Source organism: Talaromyces atroroseus (assembly GCF_001907595.1).
Source record: "Talaromyces atroroseus strain IBT 11181 chromosome Unknown scaffold_3, whole genome shotgun sequence".
NCBI lineage: Eukaryota > Fungi > Ascomycota > Eurotiomycetes > Eurotiales > Trichocomaceae > Talaromyces > Talaromyces atroroseus.
The window spans coordinates 1,268,218-1,287,034 of record NW_017971435.1 but is presented as its reverse complement, the minus strand read 5'-3'; the positions used below and the strand labels follow the sequence as shown (position 1 = coordinate 1,287,034).

General features: G+C 47.6%; 7 protein-coding genes across 7 annotated transcripts; 3 read left to right on the top strand and 4 right to left on the bottom strand.

Annotated features, from left to right (window-relative positions):
• Positions 1–223: 223 nt before the first annotated feature.
• UA08_03485 (hypothetical protein) lies at positions 224–2,824 on the bottom strand (the record flags this gene model as incomplete). The annotated part of the gene is made up of 1 exon (XM_020265791.1): positions 224–2,824. The coding sequence occupies one exon, from the start codon at positions 2,822–2,824 to the stop codon at positions 224–226; it is 2,601 nt and encodes an 866-aa protein (XP_020121351.1).
• Positions 2,825–4,171: 1,347 nt separating this feature from the next.
• On the top strand, positions 4,172–5,693 carry UA08_03484 (hypothetical protein; the record flags this gene model as incomplete). The annotated part of the gene is made up of 2 exons (XM_020265790.1): positions 4,172–4,452; positions 4,499–5,693. 2 exons carry the CDS (start codon positions 4,172–4,174, stop codon positions 5,691–5,693), a joined length of 1,476 nt encoding a protein of 491 aa, XP_020121348.1.
• Positions 5,694–6,007: 314 nt separating this feature from the next.
• UA08_03483 (hypothetical protein) lies at positions 6,008–7,236 on the bottom strand (the record flags this gene model as incomplete). The annotated part of the gene is made up of 3 exons (XM_020265789.1): positions 6,008–6,058; positions 6,118–6,788; positions 6,861–7,236. The coding sequence occupies 3 exons, from the start codon at positions 7,234–7,236 to the stop codon at positions 6,008–6,010; spliced, it is 1,098 nt and encodes a 365-aa protein (XP_020121349.1).
• Positions 7,237–8,800: 1,564 nt separating this feature from the next.
• On the top strand, positions 8,801–10,651 carry UA08_03482 (hypothetical protein; the record flags this gene model as incomplete). Its single annotated transcript, XM_020265787.1, has 7 exons — positions 8,801–9,296; positions 9,350–9,463; positions 9,517–9,602; positions 9,660–9,914; positions 9,978–10,006; positions 10,068–10,263; positions 10,334–10,651. The coding sequence occupies 7 exons, from the start codon at positions 8,801–8,803 to the stop codon at positions 10,649–10,651; spliced, it is 1,494 nt and encodes a 497-aa protein (XP_020121573.1).
• Positions 10,652–11,171: 520 nt separating this feature from the next.
• UA08_03481 (hypothetical protein) lies at positions 11,172–14,020 on the top strand (the record flags this gene model as incomplete). The annotated part of the gene is made up of 9 exons (XM_020265786.1): positions 11,172–11,588; positions 11,659–11,845; positions 11,921–12,185; positions 12,248–12,508; positions 12,565–12,670; positions 12,733–12,924; positions 12,975–13,196; positions 13,350–13,866; positions 13,899–14,020. 9 exons carry the CDS (start codon positions 11,172–11,174, stop codon positions 14,018–14,020), a joined length of 2,289 nt encoding a protein of 762 aa, XP_020121347.1.
• A 172-nt stretch (positions 14,021–14,192) lies between these two features.
• Positions 14,193–15,259, bottom strand: UA08_03480 (hypothetical protein; the record flags this gene model as incomplete). Its single annotated transcript, XM_020265785.1, has 2 exons — positions 14,193–14,556; positions 14,628–15,259. 2 exons carry the CDS (start codon positions 15,257–15,259, stop codon positions 14,193–14,195), a joined length of 996 nt encoding a protein of 331 aa, XP_020121561.1.
• A 129-nt stretch (positions 15,260–15,388) lies between these two features.
• Positions 15,389–18,782, bottom strand: UA08_03479 (hypothetical protein; the record flags this gene model as incomplete). The annotated part of the gene is made up of 5 exons (XM_020265784.1): positions 15,389–16,823; positions 16,886–17,108; positions 17,660–17,904; positions 17,961–18,639; positions 18,746–18,782. 5 exons carry the CDS (start codon positions 18,780–18,782, stop codon positions 15,389–15,391), a joined length of 2,619 nt encoding a protein of 872 aa, XP_020121572.1.
• Between the last annotated feature and the right edge of the window lie 35 nt (positions 18,783–18,817).

The following is an 18,817-nucleotide window of genomic DNA, read 5'->3' as shown; positions in this document are numbered from 1 at the left end:
AGAGAGAAAGTAAAGCAAAACGCCTGATAGTGGTTTCGTTCTCTCGTAGAAAATAAAGATTCCCACCCAAGTTCCATACCTCCATACCTCCATAATCCATAAAGTATTATCCTTCAAAACAACAGAATAGAAAAATAAAAAGGAAGAAAAGGTAAGAGAAAAGAAAATCCAAACCCAATTTCGCCCGTTACCAGTTTGTTCGTTAGTCCTTCATTACATTCGTTTATTCTCGGGGTCGCTGCAAGAGCTTTGTGAAACGCCTCAAGTTCTGTTCGGTGAGTTTCTTTGCTGACTTTTGCGCTCGAACTAGGAAGCTCGAAGGAGAAGAACAGGAAGGCATGGCTATGGCATCTTGAATGGAGTTTTTGAGGATGTGCAAATCGTTTGATCGAGTACCCCAAAAACTTCGGGTTGCGTTGATAATGTCACGGGCTTCTTTGTTCAAAGCGATGCTCTGCTTGTGTATCTTCTCTAGCACCGTGGTAGCCACTTTGAACTGTTGTGACGTGCTGCGTGTGATGATATTGCTTATTTCTTTTGAGCGTGTTATGATGGCGTCAAGACTGGCCTTGAACTGCCTATCATCCACGCGAAGCGACTCGGCTTCCTGTCGTATAGTGTGCGACTTTTTGACCACATCACCCATCCATACTTGTACGTCCGTAGACAGACGGGCATATATATCTGAGAGGCCAGTTTGGGCACTGTCCAAATCTCTCCTAATCTGTGACGATACCGTTTGCGCCGCTCGTTTCCAGTTCTCAATCTTCAGCCACGGCGTACCAAAATCGACCTCAAGACTCTGCTCTCGTGGCTGCCTAGACCTTGAGGACACGCTTACGTTGACAAGACCGTATGCATCCTCGCGATTCAGTCGGAGAGTATAGACACCGTCAAACAGCTTTGCAAGTTCGTAGGGCAGAGAGACACTCCCTCGTGTCACCTTGATATCAAACCTATTGTTCTTCGTTGCCACTGGCTGCTTGATAATAACATGGCAATCACCAATTACCTGGAACTGAAAGGTATCATCATTCTTGGCCTGCCGATCTGTAAGTAGCTGCGAAATTTCCGAAAAGTCACCCATATTCGAGACTGTCAAGTCGGTAATTTGGTCTTTCAATGAAAGTGAAGTCAGTGAGTTAGTGGACGGCATGATAGCTGTGGCCATTGTAGTACTTGGAACGAGGTTTGCATCCGATGATGAAGACATGGCGAATCGTGCATAGAATTGTAGAAGAAATATAGCTATAGCGCGGAAAACGGTATATCCTAGCGAAACCGAGATCGCCAAAACAATAGACAGCATTACAAGACGTAGCCAAGGTGCAAAATCTGGGGCACGCCCACTACAAGCCAAGATACTGGCAGTCGGGTACTTCTCAGCATCGTAGAATGCCTTTGACTCAAGAGGTTTCGTAAGCGGGAGAGTCGTGGAGCTAGAAGGCTGCTTTTTGGGATGTAATTCCGAAAGCGAGGCAAGATGCCGGTTTAGTTGGCTGGGTGTTATCGATTCAAATGTCTTGACATCGATGGGATAGCGTTCTACAACGACACTCTCCCCTGTGAGAGAACGGCGAGATTCTAGGCAGAGATGCAGGCCCTGGTGATCAAAAGGAAACAAGCGCTGACCATTCTTCTTCCAAAGGGGTTCCTCGGATATGATCAGTATTGGGATGCCATGAGTCTTCATGAAGCTCTGGGCGACGTGCCTCGCACGCACATTGTCTTCACTATCCCGGTCCGAGATAAGGAAAATAGAGAGATCTGGAAGGGTCCATTCATTTTCTGAACCAATCTGATGCTCAAATCCGGTCCAAACTGATGTGCAAGATGGACGATTTTTGAAATGGAGTGTAATGTTGCTGTGGTTGAGGGTTCGGCGTGCCTCCGAAACAGCATCAAGACATTCATCAACGATTAACTGCACGTGAATGGGAAGAAGCTCTGCATAGTTTGGCGTAGCTCCAACTCCAAATGAGGTGGGCACAACATGGTACCGAGAAGACTCCGTTGAGCTGCTCCCTAAGCTATGGGTCGAGCTCGAGACCAGAACGTCGCCAATCTTGTCGAGAATTATGTTACGAAATTCGGGATTGCCCATATAAAGAACGCGGAATGGTTTGTCCAAGTCTAGTCCCTGTTTAGTCATGGTCTGTTGCACAGTGATGGCGAGTTGACAGTCATCGGCAAGATTCATTGGAAGCTGGTCTTTAAGAATAGCCGTTTCCTGGTCATCTAGAATGCTGATAGTGTGCTTGAGCTCGACCCTCTGCACTTCAGGCCATTTCTCAGGCTCCGAGAATTCAATGGACTCGGATGGATGGAACAAAGTCGTCCTGGTCGTGAGGCTGCTGTCATCTACAGCCGGGAGGTCAAAATCGCGAGCGAAAAGCGGACGCGGAAGCATTTGTGAGTCTGAAACAGCACTCTCTGCATCATTATCCTCGTCGTCGTCCTCTGCACCATAGTTATCGACAACGTCGTCTTCATTGGCATCGTTATCGTCTGTGTAGCTGCTGCTAGCTCGGTCATCAAGGCTAGCAACGTCATCTGGGCCGTTCTGGTCGATTAGGGAGGCTATATCGGTCTGTTCGGAGCGTGTTTCGTCTTCCGAGTGAATATCGGAAGTGCTCAGCGTAGCCCAGCTCTCACTCAGAGCGCTGGAGGAGCGTTCCGGCTGTAGAGGGCTGGTCGACATGGTCGGACGAGACTGGGAGAGCCACTCTTCGACGGAGCGGCTCAGCGGAGGAAAGGTCGGATACTGCAGCCTGGGAGTTGTGCTAGGATCGAAACGACTGTTCGACTCCTGATCATTAGCCATGGTGTCGACAATGTGATGGTGGTTATGATGGGAGCAGCGCTGGCTGCTCGGTATGATTTGCAATCAGTCTATACTGAGCAGGCAACGACGGTTGAGATGAGCGGGATCGAGAAGGCAGATCAGAGATGGACAACAGTCGAATGAGGCTTGAGTCAACGCTTTGGGATATAAGTGCTGCATAGAGAGAGAACGACAGGCAGGCAGCAGCAGTTGATGATGGGGACTATCGATAAGCAAGAGAGGGGTCGGTACTAACTAACGGTTGACTAGTCCGGATCAACTAGCTAAGCCGGTGCCCAATATCGACTGGATCAGCTTGGCGGGTTGGGGGTCGTGGGATGCTTGGACAGTACATACAGAGGCAGACCTGGAGACCCCAGAAGAAATATTGAGCAGTTTTCTTCGTGCTGGCAGCAGCGTTCTCTCGATCCACGAAGGGTTGAAGCATGAACGGGAGTGAGCGGGGCGCATGACGAGGATACGCACTAGTTAGCGGTGCCTTAGGCCATTACGTCGATGCATGCACGTGTCGATACCAAACATAACGCTCTACAGCCCGAAGGTGCCCATGCAGTGCACATACCTGGTGCTTCTATTGCGAACATATGCATAGGACATGAAGATTTTATTTATTATTCAACCCTGCCCTGTACAAGTGCATACGGTTGGTTGCTGTCTTCTGCACCGATAAGCCTTACAATAGCTATCTGCCGCTATTCCGTATCGGGGATAGCCGCATGTCACGAGCCGGGTCTGTAAAATGCAGTGTGATTGGCTGCTACCGAATGCGCACTATACCCATAACAGCCTAGTGCTGATCTAAGCTTCTCCGACGGATTTATCTCCGAGCCCGACTAGTTTTGGTTGCCCATAGAAAATATCGATAATCATAGGGGGTGGGTTATTTGGCTGTATTCGAGTCATATCTCTGCGGGAGCCTTCAATGATCATGTTCTCCCCCATCCATGAATGAAAATAACCAGCGGTTTCAGGTAATCTGGCTGTATAGTTACGATATTACTGCCTATATAGTATTTACAATACTACCCAGTGAGGGCTTCTTAGCTGCTTACGTGCAGACGACTTGAAGAACCATGAAACAACTCCGTAACAATAAATAATACTAGTAGTCTCACTTTTGATTGATCAGATAACGGGAACGTCCATGCGGAGTGCTCCGTACTCCGTCTCAAGGCACACTAAAATCCACTAAAGATTTTTAGCCTCGGGCGAAAGCAGAAATAAATCCGCACGTTTAATGGCAAAACATATTTCTATTTTGCGCAGTCCGAAGAGAGACTCTGTGACAGACCATGCATTCCCTTTCAAGAGACACCCAGCACAACTATGCAGAGCTTCAGGACAAAACTCGGTGGCATCCGGCACAGAGACGTAGAGAAAGGAATCACGTCTCTCGATCCGCAATATCTCGTCAAATGGGCTCCGAACGACCCCTTGAACCCCCAGAATTGGGCTGTTCGATATAAATGGTGGGTAACGTTCCAGCTGGGCATGCTGGCCTTGGTCGGTAGTCTCGGCTCAAGCATTACAACGCCTGCCGACGACGCCATTGCGAGCTATATTGATGTCAGCGGTGAGCTGGCCGTTCTCAACCTCTCGCTATACGTGTAAGTGTCACAGCCAAAAGAAACAACTTGAATTCTAACTTTTTAGCCTTGGTTTTGTCCTTGGTCCTATCGTCTGGGCTCCCATCTCCGAGATCTGGGGTCGTAGGGTCAGCATCTTGCCCGCCGTGTTCTTGCAAGCTATTCTCTGTATCGCTACGGGAGTCAGTAGAAACGCAGCCTCGATTTTCGTCACTCGATTCTTTGCTGGCTTCTTCGGCTCCGCCCCAATCAGCAATGTCACGGCTGCTCTCGGTGATATGTGGAGTAAAGAAACCCGGGGAACGGCGGTGAGTTTGTACGCAGTAGCTGTGAATGGTGGTCCGGCCTTGGGTCCTATCATTGGCGCAGCACTTGTAACGAATCCCCATCTGGGCTGGCGATGGACCGCGTACATACAGGCAATCTGGGGCTTTGTCATCTTCACCTTGACCTTCTTCTGTCTACCGGAGGTGTACCCGTTGGTTCTGCTCAAACGCAAAGCACAAAATATGCGGGAGGAGACAAACGACCCTCGTTACTATCATCCCCATGAGCATATACAACTCGACTTTCACTCTATTCTCACAAAACAACTGGCTCGGCCGCTGAAAATGTTGCTTACCGAGCCCATAGTCACCTGTGTTGCTTTCTACGCGGCATTTGTCTACGGAGTCATGTATCTGACTCTTGAGCTCTTCCCTATCGTGTTCAGAGAAGCTCGCGGTTGGAGTCCCGTAGTTAGTTCTCTGCCCTTCTTGGGCCTTTTGATTGGTGTCATATCCTCAGTTGGAATCAATATCTGGAACCAGCATCGATACAACCGCATTTCACAAGCTGCAAATGGGATAGCCGTTCCGGAGGCACGACTTCCACCTATGGCGTTCGGCGCGGTTGTTATGGTGGCAGGTCTTTTTTGGTTTGGCTGGACCGGTGATCCTCCTCATCATTGGGTCTTGCCTTGTCTGGCGGCTGTTTTCATTGGTGTTGGTTTCAACTGCATCTTTCAGCAGTGTCTCAATTTTCTCATTGATGTGTACAAGATCTACGCGGCTAGTGCAACGGCCGCAGTCACTTTTCTTCGAAGCCTCATGGCTGCCGGTCTTCCACTGGCTGCAAAGCCGATGGTTAGGACACTGGGTCTTGGACCGGCTGTCTCGATCATCGGTGGTGTGGCTGCAATTCTGCTTCCTGTCCCGTTTCTATTCATGAAATATGGACCTAACTTGCGAAAGCTTTCAAAGCTCGTGCCGGATGGCTTTTGAAATGTTGCATTATAGATAAACTTGATTTGAAAAGGATGTCTAGATCTTTGTTTTCAGGTTTCTGGCGTTTTGCATATAACAATCAGCAATATTAACGCTTTTGAGAAGAGAGACATCGTCCTTAGTACTCCTTCTGACTCCTTGTACAGAATTCAACGATGAATGTATATGAAGGTTTATATTCTTTTATCTTGTACTTATTGTCAATCTGTACCTAGATACCGTAAAACATCGTCATCTCTCACTATCTGGCATCCCATGCTATTGACAAGAGGCTATATATCCTTTCTTCCGATTCGAAAAATGTGAGAATGTCAAGCTGCGGCCTTTCTTGCCCGGGCCAACGCACGGCGATCATGGTGCCACTAAAATTCTTCAGCACGAGTAAAAGGAAGGAACAGAAAAAAGTAGAAAGACGACTGACCTGTCCACAAGAAATAGGAGCATACAACGCTGGGGATTCCTCACTGATACAAGAAGGCACCACTTCGCAAACAGCCTCAGGATTGAAGCCTAAGAAAAATGGCATCGAGTACCGAGAAGTCACCTGTTTATTATAAACACGATGAACGGTGGACTTGAAGGTGTTATTCGATAACCTCTGAAGAAAATCGCCGATATTCACTACAAGAGTGCCTGGGATAGGCCGAGCATCTAGCCACTCGTCATTACTGGACAATACTTGTAAACCAGGAGCATCCTGCCAGAGCAAGGTGATGCATTGGATATCGGTATGCGATCCAATCCCAACGTCAATTTCCTTGTCGATGCCGCCTTCTTCACAGCCGGCAGTTCCTGGATAATGAATCATATTACTATCCGCCCCAGGATGAGTGATCATCTTGTCAAAGTAGTCTTCTGGCAGGCATAAAGCGAGGGCGAAAATGCGTATCAGCTTTCGTGCGAGAGCGAGACGACACTGCCAAAATTCGATCAAAGTCTTTTGAAAGCCGGGGAGATGTTTGACACCTTCCCACATAGCGTCATGATCATCATCCTTGTAGGCATCTGGATTACTGGCGATAAGGCTCTCAACGTCTTCGACTGTTTTGTCATTTCGGGGGTTATATCCAAAGGAAAACGTCTCCTTGTGATCTAAGAGTTTGTTAGCCCTACTCAGTATAGTAGATGAGTCTCTCTTGTCCAAACCAAGACATTGAGACAAACCTTTTGACTCGGTTCGATTTACCTGCGTGCTCCCCACGCCGTAGTATCCATTAAAAGATGATGATTTGCGAATAGAAGCCTTCTCCTTTTCAGCCTCTGGCTGTGCAAAGAAGGCCTGGGCCTGAGACAATGCATCTTTGATCAGAGACTCCGGAATTCCATGGTTCCGGATGTAGAAGAACCCCGTGTTCTGTGATGCGGCTCTAACCTCAGCGGCCAGCTGTTTCCGACTGTTCAGATCGCCGTCAATCGCCGTCAAATTGATTATGGGGATCTCATCAGCGGTCGGAATGCGCGGGGGAGCTTTCGAGACACGCCTGTACTCCGGGCCGCTCAGAGTGAGAAGCTCGACATGAGTGTACCCTTCCGATGCCATGCTGCTTTTCTTTCCTTAACTGGCCTGACATATACTCACTGCCTACTTAATGTCTTTCCGGCCGCTAAATAAATGTCTGAGTTCCGGTGAATAGTCTTGTGCCGGAGACAAAGAGACTGCGGGTCGAGACAAGGAACTTGGGCAGGGCTCTGCATAGATAAAGGCCCCCGACGTTTAGTCATATGAGATATTCAAAAATTAACTAAGATAGAGTCCCTAGCCAGCCTCAGAGAATGGTATATAGCAAAATGGCGACGGCTCAAATTTGAACACGTCTAGTTACCCATACAAGAATCCGAGAAGATCTCGTTGTCAAACAGTTAAGTTCTGACTTTTGCATAGGCCTTGGTCGTAATTCGTAAGGTTTTTATTGTTTTTATTGTTATTGTTAATGCTTTCCATCTCGGTTTCCATTTGCACAAACCCCTATGCCCTCTTTCACATCAAGTTTGCAGCTAAAGCAAATATAGAACCCGGTCGGCAATGCCTTGAGCCTGTAGTTGAACCTTGTCCATTGACTCATGAGTAGCCTTGGGTTTTGTTACGAAGTTCCTCTATGCACTGAGCGCTACTCTGGCATAAGCTGTCATCTGGAATTCATATATATCTCACAAAACCATGGCTTGGCGTAGTATTATCTGCTGGAATTGCAGCTCATTATGATTGTCTTGCGTGTCAGACAGCTATCCCTAATGGCCCCAAATAACCCTAGAGAATATCATTATGCATAATTCGCATAACTTGCATATCAGCTTTTTGAGGACGAGGGAGTATTGCAGACGCAGCCACTTCCAAATGGAGTAATAACTAATGAACTAGATTGGCATATTTTTACTGCTGAGGCGCGGAGGCTTGACAATTACTGCAAAAGATCAGCCAATTCACATCCATTGATTAAGTCCGTCGAACGAAGGATGCGCTCCTCAAAGAATGAACTAACCAAGAGGATCTATGCAGGAACCTGTCAGATGAAAATTCTCCGAGTAAGCCGAGGAATAAGCTCTTCTTTTTAAGCGTATACTTATGTATTTTGTGCATCTTCCAGAAGTACTCATGAGTTCGTTATCCTCTCCTTCCTACTTACAAATTAACACCCTGACCATAGTTAAATAATATTATCCTTGCAAATACTGCTAATAGAAAAATGGTGAGACCCGAAAGTGGTTCTTGCTGTATTCATTATTTAGCGAACCTGTTCGTGTGGCGGCGATTTTCACTACAACTCGGTCAATGCTAGAATACTGCCGAGCTGGACAACGGAATTAATGGGAGATCTTATTACATGACTAGGAAATCTGAGGTGACGACGACTTCTTCATTCCACGTACATCAATGGTGGGAAAATACAAGCAACACGCTGGAATGGGGTGTACAAGGGCCGAGGCTACATACTCTAGAGCGCCTGGATAGAGGATATCTCTGCAGTAGGTCAATGGTATACTCCATATATATAGCAGTTGGCACTATATATTCCTTCTGAATTCCTCAGTTTCAGCAATTTCGTCTGGTCTTCTCTTATTTCCTTAGTATCATACATGTCGCATGTCATATAGTGTTCGTTAAAATGCGCCAATCTCCGACAACTCTCGCAAAGGCGATTGTATTGACAGCCCTGGCAACTTTCGCAACAGCCAATATTTGCTCAACAGTAAAGAATGAAACAGGCGCTGTCTCAGGGCCTTTGACGATTGCTTACGAAGCAGAGCTGCAGGACTACTGGTCAGAGGCATGCTCGGCACTGCGCCCATTATGCATAGTCTTTCCTACTAGTGCTGAGGATGTGTCTAAAATTATTATCACCTTACAGGGAACTGATGATTTGTTCCAGATTAAATCTGGCGGCCACATGCCGAATAATGGATTCTCAAGTATTGAGGGTGGACTGCTGATTGCGACTAAGGATTTAAATAGTGATGTCGTGTACGATGCGGATACACAGACAGCCAAGATTGGACCGGGCCTTACATGGTCTGAGACACAGGATGGACTCAATGGAACAGGCATGGCGGTCGTTGGCGGAAGACTGGGTGGCGTAGGTGTTGGAGGGTATATACTGGGCGGTGCGTATTTGACCTGAAAGTTATATTCCTTTCGGACTAACAACTAGTTACAGGTGGACTGAGTTTCCTGAGCTCTCAATATGGCTGGGCTGCGAATAATGTCGTTGACTTCGAAGTTGTTCTAGCTAATGGAACGATCACTCATGCAAACAATTCAACTAATACAGGTACCATAAACTGATGGCCCTCAACCAGAATAATCAAAACTAATGACAAACAGACTTGTTCGCAGCCTTGAAAGGTGGTGGTAACAATTTCGGTATCGTCACTCAGTACACTCTGCAAACACATCCTATTTCTAACCAGGTAAAAACAACTTGTTGCTCGTGTAGAAACTGAAAGCCTTCTGACATCAATTAATAGGTCTGGGGTGGTGTCTGGACATTCTCATACGAATCCTCCTCTCAAGTCCTTCAAGCAATCCGCGACTTCACCGAATATTACCCCGATGACAAGGCAGCTATTATCCCGACATGCGAGCACACAGCACTTTTCACTACATGGTTCGTTTTTGCGTTCTATGATGGACCCACGCCTCCAGATGGAATCTTCAACAATTTCACGGATATTGGGCCATTGACGGACACAACGCAAACATTCGATTCGTATTATGATTTGGTATGTCTTGATGGACTTTGTTCGTTGAAACAGCACGGGGAGGGACTAAGAAGTTAATGACAGCTACAAAGCAATGACGCATATGATTTGCAGTGAGTGAAGGGCTCCAAGCGTCTACCTTATTATCGGGATACTGACTGATATGTTGAATAGCGGCCAACGCTACGGCATCGCAACGGAGACGACACCTTTGCCCAATGCAACTGTCGGCTTGGAAGTAATGACAACTCTGTTCGAAATATTCTACAATACTACTGAGGAGGTGATCGGTGATTTGGCCATGATCGGGACCATCGCATTCCAGCCTATGCCGCGCACAATTACGAGCAAAGCACTTGCTTTGGGAGGTGTAAGTTTGCCTGTCACCTAGAAATTCACATTGAGTGAAACAAAAGGTAACATTAGAGGGACCAAAACAGGATTTGCTCTCCTTCCCCGACACAACCGACTATATAATCATGGAGCTCGACATCTCGCATTTCCTAGCCAGCGACGACAACTCCACCGAAGCGGCTCTACAGGCAGAATATACCGCATTGAACAATCAGATCCAAAAATTCATCAGCGAGGGCGTATTGGCCGATGTATATAGGCCGCTGTTCATGAATGATGCTCATGGCACACAGGATTATTGGGGCAGGATTTCTACTGCTGACCGGGCAAGGGCTACAAGGGAGAAGTACGACCCGGAGATGTTTTGGCAGAATAGAACCAGTGGTGGCTTTAGACTTGGGTGAATAAAATTGCTCATGTGTCAGCAACGCACTTTCAACACTTTGTGAGATCTAGCCCTAATTACCATTATAGGATATTTTGCGTTTATTTCCTTGTTGAGCCTGTTGTACGGCGTACCACTAGTGCTTAAGACGCAAGGCACTAGTCCGAAAAGGGGTGCGGTAGGCTTAGTTGAGGAACGGCCGGAGACTGGCCAATCACGGGCGGCGCTTTCCTCGTCTGTCCCAGTTCAGCTGTCTCGTCACATCTCTCTCCCTTCAACTCTTAGACCAGGCCCAAGAGTCCAAATCCAAACCCAACCAGGCCCTTTTGCTCAGCCATACGCTAAATTAGACATGGTGGCCATGGCGACGGCGACACCATTCGTTGGCTGGAGACTGCTTCAGCCTTCAGCCGCGCTCCTTTACGAGGTACCCTAAACAGCTGGGTATATAGGTATACTGTAGAGTTTCCTGCCCTCCTTCTATTCCTGTTGACAAACAAACCTATTTACCAGCACATTGGATTCGAAGGAAATTGAACATGGATTGCGAAGTTGAATCCGACATGCTAGGCGGATTCTCACAATCGAGCAGCCGAACTCCGCGCAATAGAAGCGCCCCAAACCAAGCCCCACAAGATACTGTCAAGCAATTCTGGAACCAGTTTAATACCAAGTATCCTGGAAAGGTGCTCACTATTCTGCCAGACAATTCCTATGCTCGCAGTAAAGCTTCACAGCAACCGAATGACGCAATACAGAGCTCGGCGGCCGTCAAATCCTACGAGCAAGCTACGAGAGAATGCGAATTGGCCGTCGCGCGCATAGTCAAGGAATGCGAGCGAATTAATCAAAAATATACAGATCCGCATTTCGACATTGAGTTTGATCTCAAAACGGGAAAAAGAAATTGTCTAGATGGCCTGGGCGAGGAGAATGTGGATTTACGCCCTAGGGGTGTAAGGAGAGTGACAGTATGCTGCACTTTGCTCGATATAATATGCTATAGACTCATTCCTGCTACTCTAGGATATCTTTGAGCACCCTCAATTCTATATCAATGGTCCAACAGCAGGTGATGTGCGCCAGGGACGAGATGGAGACTGTTGGCTCATGGCTGCCTTGTGCACTATGGGAAACAAGGAAGGCTTGATTGACAGGATATGTGTCGCTCGAAATGAGAAAGTTGGAGTGTACGGCTTCGTATTTTATCGAGGTTTGTTTCTGGTTCACCGACATTGACGAAAATACATAGTACTGCATGCTAAGCATTTCCCTTCGGTACGTACAGACGGTGAATGGCAACAATGCATCATCGATGATAAGCTTTATCTTCGCGCTGCCGACTATGACGAATCGATCGATGAACGTCTGGTTTGGGACGATATTAATCGAAAGAATACTGAGGAGGAGTATCGCAAGGTGTGGCAAACAGGATCCCGTGCCTTATATTTCGCACAGTGTTCGGATGAAAATGAAACGTGGCTACCATTGCTAGAGAAAGCGTATGCTAAGGCGCATGGAGAATATTCGGCAATTGAAGGTGGCTTTGTTGGGTACGTCGACACTCTCACATCCATGTTTGGAGACGATGCTGACCTTTTGTTCGAACAACCAGAGAAGCAATCGAAGACTTAACCGGCGGCGTAACATCTGAGATTCTATCAACCAATATCTTGGATAAGGATCAATTCTGGGAGGAAGAGCTGATGAATGTCAACAAACAATTTCTGTTTGGTTGCGCAACTGGCATATTTTCCAATTGGCTTGACCCAAAGTATAAGGGCCCACCCAGAGACCGCAGGGGTATCTCTGAGGGTCATTCGTACTCGATAATGGATGCGAGGGAAGCCAATGGGGTCAGGTTACTACGCTTGAGGTAGGTGTTCACTCTCTCAGCGCAGCCCCCGCCAGACATCCTACTGACAAGCATAGAAATCCTTGGGGGAAGAAGGAATGGAGTGGCGCATGGAGTGATGGCGCTGAGGAATGGACACCAGAGTGGATGAATTTACTGGGACACAAATTTGGCAACGACGGAGTACGCTTTATCTCATTGCCTGAATTAAATATATTGCAGGTTCCCAGGGCTGATTTTCCTAGGTGTTCTGGATTTCGTATGATGACCTTCTTAAGAAGTATCAACACTTCGACCGAACTCGTCTTTTCGGACCTGAGTGGACGGTCACTCAACAATGGACGAGCTTGAACGTGCCTTGGTCAGCAGATTATCAAAAGGAGAAATTTGTGATTGATCTTTCACGTAGCAGTCCAGTTGTAATTATTTTATCTCAAGTAAGTAGCCCATCGAAGAAAAGAAAGGATATGAGCTGATCCGATTTCAGCTCGATACTCGCTATTTTAGAGGACTGGAGGGTGAATATGACTTCACCCTGCAATTCCGACTTGAAAAAGAAGGTGAAGATGACTACATTGTCCGAAGCAGTACTAATTATATGATGTCTCGCGCGGTGAACACCGACATTACTCTCGACGCTGGCAAATACTCCGTCTTGGTGAAAGTGACGGCCTACCGGCGCAAAAACGCAGATGTACCCGAGGATGTGGTACGATATAATGCGTCGCGTCGACGCGAAAAACTAGTTCAGATTGGCCTTTCGTATGATTTGGCACATACCAAAGGTCTTGCAATGGAAACAGGGGCGGAAAAGATAGAGCGCGTGGAACTAGAGGAACGACGCCGACTTGCTCAAAGATAGAAGCTACGGGAGCAAACTATTGAGAAATTGAAGCAGCAACATATCCGAGAGAAGAAAATGCAAGCTAGGAGAGAGAGGATGGCAGAACGGGAACGGCTTCGACAAGCTGCAGAGACTGCCAAAAAGGCTTGTTCGCATGGCGAATTGCATGAGCCAATTGCCGTTTCGAACGGCATAAATGAGCATGATGATTGTGGCAAGCAGACAAATGGCTTCTATCATGAAAAGATGATAGATCATAACATCAGCACCACAAATGGAGCCATATCAAACCGCCAGGTTTCGGACGGTCCAAGCCTTAAGACGAGCTTCACGAAAATACCAAACTCCGATGAAGCAATTGCCGAAATGTTAGAAGACTTTGAATTTGATTCCGATCTTGACATGCCACCAGAAAACCCAGACTCGCCCCCTTTCTCTCTTCAGCTTCAGCTTCGTCTCCTTTCCCTCTCCTTCCGTCGTCTTCCAGTGCAGGCCACGGACAAGGGGGAGACAATCACAACCCCTGGAACGCAGTGTGCGTTGTTGGCCTTAAAGTATTTTCAAAAGACCCTCTGTTGAAGCTTCAGGTTGTGAAACCGGGATGTTGCGGTGAGCGCGGTGAAGCTCCTTTGGATCGTGACGACCCAGCTGTTTCGGCGACCTTTGAGAAGAGGACTTCTTGGCTGTGAAGGAGTGGGATTAAGTATTATTATGCATGTATTTATCTATCTTGTTTTTGTCGTATTGTGTTTCTCTTTAAGACATTCTGTCTTAATGTATATTACACATTGGAATCTATACCCTGAAGGTTGGATTCGGATGTTATCTATGATATTTACTTTCATACATTCAATAGCCTCGCTAGAACTCGTCTTCAGAGCAAGGCAACAGCGGACGAGCAGCAACACCATCTAGCGTTATCTTAACCGGTTTTATATATCCACCACCAGTGTCATCATCGTCACAAAACTCCATTTTATCAATGCACACATACCGATGATTAGCAGCCGAGTCACCGAGAGGACGGCAATGATACACAATGTACCAGTCATCTGTACCAGGGATGTGTAGAACACCATTACTTCCTGTTCCTTGTGCGACGGCTGGATCTGGAGAGAGAATGTGGTTTGTTATGCTGCTGTTGGTTTTGGTAGGGTTGGTGAAGGGCCCCAGGGGTGAGATCGTGGACGTTACGTATTCGACGCCGTAAGAGTTGTCACCCCATCTGAATTTATAGTTAGTTTTGTTGCGTGTTGACAGTTACGAAAAAGGGAAATGAAAGGGTTTCAAACGTACCCTCCCACGCTGTACATGTAGTAATATACGCCTCTCCGTTTGATCATGTAGGGGGCTTCGACATAGTTTGCCTGTGTTAGTTCAAGGATATCTGTCTTGAAAGAGACCATATCATCGTCCAACTCGGCACCAAGACCATGCGACCAGCCTCCCCAGAACAGATACGAGCGAGCATCATCGTCAATAAAAACGGCAGGGTCAATCGGCTGACCGCCAAAGATGACATCGCGAATCAACGGTTTACCGAGCACATCCTTATAAGGGCCCGACGGACCGGTGGTAGATTTCGCAACGCCGATGCCAGCGCCATCCCCAGCGGAGAAATACATATAATAAGCCCCATCCCTATTATTAAACGCGACAGTCGGCGCCCAAGCGGCTCGGTTAGTGGACCAGGGGATATCTGCAAAGTCAAGGATGCGCTCATGTTTGGTCCAGTGGATGAGGTCGGGAGATGAGAAGCAGTCGAAGTAGGTCTGTTGGTCGTAGGAGAGGGATAGCGAGGGGAAGATCCAGTATTGGCCTTCGAAGATCCGCGCATCGGGGTCTGCGTACCAGCCGGGGATGATTGGGTTACCGGAGGTGTTTGACAGTGCTTGTCGCCTTGACGGCCAATTGTGACCTCCGCCCATACTGACAATGGTTGCGACTTATTCGTCGTAAGTTGTAAGTTGGAGGGTGTAGGAGAGAGTGCGGAGAAAGGCCGCGGAGAATGTGGGGACCGCCCCGACTCAACTACCACTGCATAAACTCTTGGCTTGCTAGCCATTGGAATGCATCAAGTCCCTGAACCAATTCGCGCTTTCGTAGACAGTCTCGAGATAATTGGGATCAGTCAGTTGCTGCAGGTGCGTAGCGCCTGTTTGACTTTGACTTTGGGGCAGACTACGCAGGGTCACTCTCTCTTCACCATTCCCAGCTTCTTTTCCCCAGAAACAGGCACGACGCATAACAGACACCATATCTTTAGCTTGCATTCCCAGGACCGAGTTGTTATTGTTATTGTCCAATGCCAACTTCCTCAGGCTTGGTGTGTGGTTTGGATGAAGCATCCCTGGATCTGTTACGGCGGCATTCCATCTCGGATCAGAAGGAGTAGAGCCCAACCGAGCGAAAAGCTTCACATGTGGTAGAGTGATCTGGAGCCTAGTAGCTCTGCTAAAACCCCTGCCGTTAGCATTGCCATGATCTAACCCGTACGGCGGCCAACGCGAGAGCGCCTTTCGACGGCGTGAAGGTCGCTCTCGCTCCTCTTCCTGGCCCAAGTTTTCGGTTGATGATGCTATTTCGTCTTCCGGTTGCATGTGAATATCCCATAGATCCATAACGTCTTCGGCAGCTGGCGGACTCTTCAAGACGGGAGTAGGATATTCGGGTCCTGTGAGGTATTTTGGGATTATTTTCGGGACGTCTTTACCGGCAGAGCGTAGAAACAGCATGGGTGATGCAAATGCGTCGAAATACTTGGATGGAGTGTTGAACAAATACTCTCTCGTTTGTAGCAGCGGTACAAGATCAGATGGCGCCGTCTTTTTCCTCTGCCTCAAAGTCTGCTTCTTCTGGACGGGTTGGCAAACAAAATATCGCTGCTTTTGTTCGATATCCTTAAGACTCATATCCTCACCTTGGTTATTATTAGCACCACTTTCAGTTTCTGAAAGTCGTTGATCGATGGTACAATAATCATCCAGACCCGTCCAGTCGCAGACGGGTTCATGCGCTGCAATAGCGTGTATGTGTTCGGACTCTGTCAATGCTAGCATGGTAGCCAGCGATCCTCCAATATTTGAGCCGAAGACAAATAGCTGTTCAGGACGCAGTGTGCGCAATATCCAGTCCAGTCCAGCCAGCGTATCATGAACCGGCGTTGGGTATCTGTGTAACACGCGATTGCGATTCTTGTCCTTATCCTTATCCTCTGCTGCAGTTCTTGCACCAGCATACGTATACCCTACTCGATAATTCAATGTGACAATACTTGCTTCCGTGACTGCAGTCATCACTTCTTGCGCCGTGGAGAGCGCGCCCCCGAATGGACTGCTCACTTCAATGTCATGATCCGCAGGAAAGTAATCAGTCGTCCTTGAAGAATCGTTGGTATTCAACGTAGACTCGTCTTGGAAAATCGGTCCTCGAGGCAGATATAATATCACTTTGGAATTGTATTTGGCATTTTCCGTTGCTGGTCTGAGTACACTGCTCCATCCAACCCATCGCTATTAGCTCACAACTTCAAAAGAGCGGTTCATGTTACTCACGTAAGTGTAATCGAACCATTTCCCCCGACAGGTACTTCAACGACATCTTCGACCAGAGCAGGTGGCGAAACCGAAGCAAATGTTCGATTTTGGAAACGTAGGACGCGACGCGCCGCCAGTTCGAAGCGCGGGGAAAGCAGAGAATTGGCAAGTCTTCCCCAGAATTTTAATCCATGGTGATACCGACAACTCGACAGGAGGTGCATCTCATCGCATATTTTAGCTGTCTGGGGTTTGAGATTAAATAAAATTACGGAGTACGTGAAGTCGTGTGGGAGGAAGGATGACAGATGGAAGCATAAATTATTGAAGGGATGCGATAAGATAAGCCCTGCACATGTCATCCACAACAAATTCTGGCGGATAAGGATGAATTTAAAGACAGAAATTCCAAAGGAAAAGGCTCAAAAGCACAGACAGGGGTATGTATTATGTGGCAACTCCATCAATCATAACATAAAACAGTTGTACCAGTTCACCAGCTCTTCCATCTCCTACCCATTGATCATCCCACATAAAAGCACTCCCATAACAGAACATGAAATTGACGCCCAGGAACAACCAGACAAGAAAGTAGTTATGCAGATTGAAAGTATAAAAAGAGCATTCCCAAGTGCTTCTTGGTCTTCAGAAACCCGGAAGTTGACCACAAAGGATTTGATACTCGTTAAGCGGCCGCATACATGAATTCGTTCCTCCTCATGTGAAGCACCAGTAAATCATGAATGGCATTTATCATAAAAGCAATGCAAATAGTAGCATTCCTATACTAACGGACGCGAGTGCGGCCAGAGTAGTATTCAGTGCCCTGGGCAAAGTACGGGTGTGCGCACGCTTGTTTGGCTGAGATGCGACGTGCCGGATCGTATTCGAGAAGCATTTCCAGCAGCTCCAGACCAGCCGGTTCCAATCCAGAGACCAGAGCGTAGGGACTGCGTTTCCATTTGGGGAACGAAGGTTTGAAATCGGGGAAAGAGGACACGCCGGGCCATGTGTGCTCATCAGGCGTTCCGAGCAATCTATTCACAACGAATTAACCAAGAAAAACATGATTAGGAGGGTATATAATGCTCACCTGAAGATTTTAAAGATCTCGTCAATCTCCGAGTCGCCTGGGAAGAGTGGCTTGCGAGTGCACATCTCTGCGAAAATAGCTCCGACAGACCACATATCGACGCCAGTAGAGTACTGACGTCCACCGAGGAGAATCTCTGGGGATCGGTACCACAATGTGACAACCTCGTGGGTATATGTTCGCAGAGGAACACCGAACGCGCGCGCAAGACCGAAATCGGCCAGTTTGAGGTTGCCTTCCCGGTCAATGAGCAGATTCTGAGGCTTCAAATCGCGGTGCAGAATTCGGTGGCTGTGGCAGTAACGAACGCCTTCCACAAGTTGTGCCATAAATTTCTTGACCATGGCTTCTCCCAGACCCATGTGGTTCATTGTTGTGCCCCCGGAGCCGTTTGGGAGAGCTTTCCCACGGCCTCCCTCGCTGACTGGAAGCGCTTCCATGTACTTTTTGAGATCGAGGTCGAGGAACTCAAAGACAAGGTATAGTTTGTGGCCATCTGCGTGCACAATATCAAACAAGCGGACAATATTCGGGTCGTTCATTTCCTTCAACAGTGATATTTCTCGGATGGCAGTGCTCGGGACGCCCTCATCTTCGGCTTCGAGTCGAATCTTCTTTAGTGCCACGATACGGTTATTGTAGTTTAGGTCTCGGGCCTTGTAGACGACACCATAGGTACCTAGGTAGAGCGTCGTTTAGCAAATGAAAGAATAGCGCTTGGGGTATTGCAATTGAGGCGATATTAGTAGGGTGGGGAGTCTGCAGGAAATGAGCATATCACACACCCTCTCCTATCTTCTCAATCTTCTCGTAGTTTTCCATGGCGAATCAGAAAACCCGAAGACCAATTATATGCA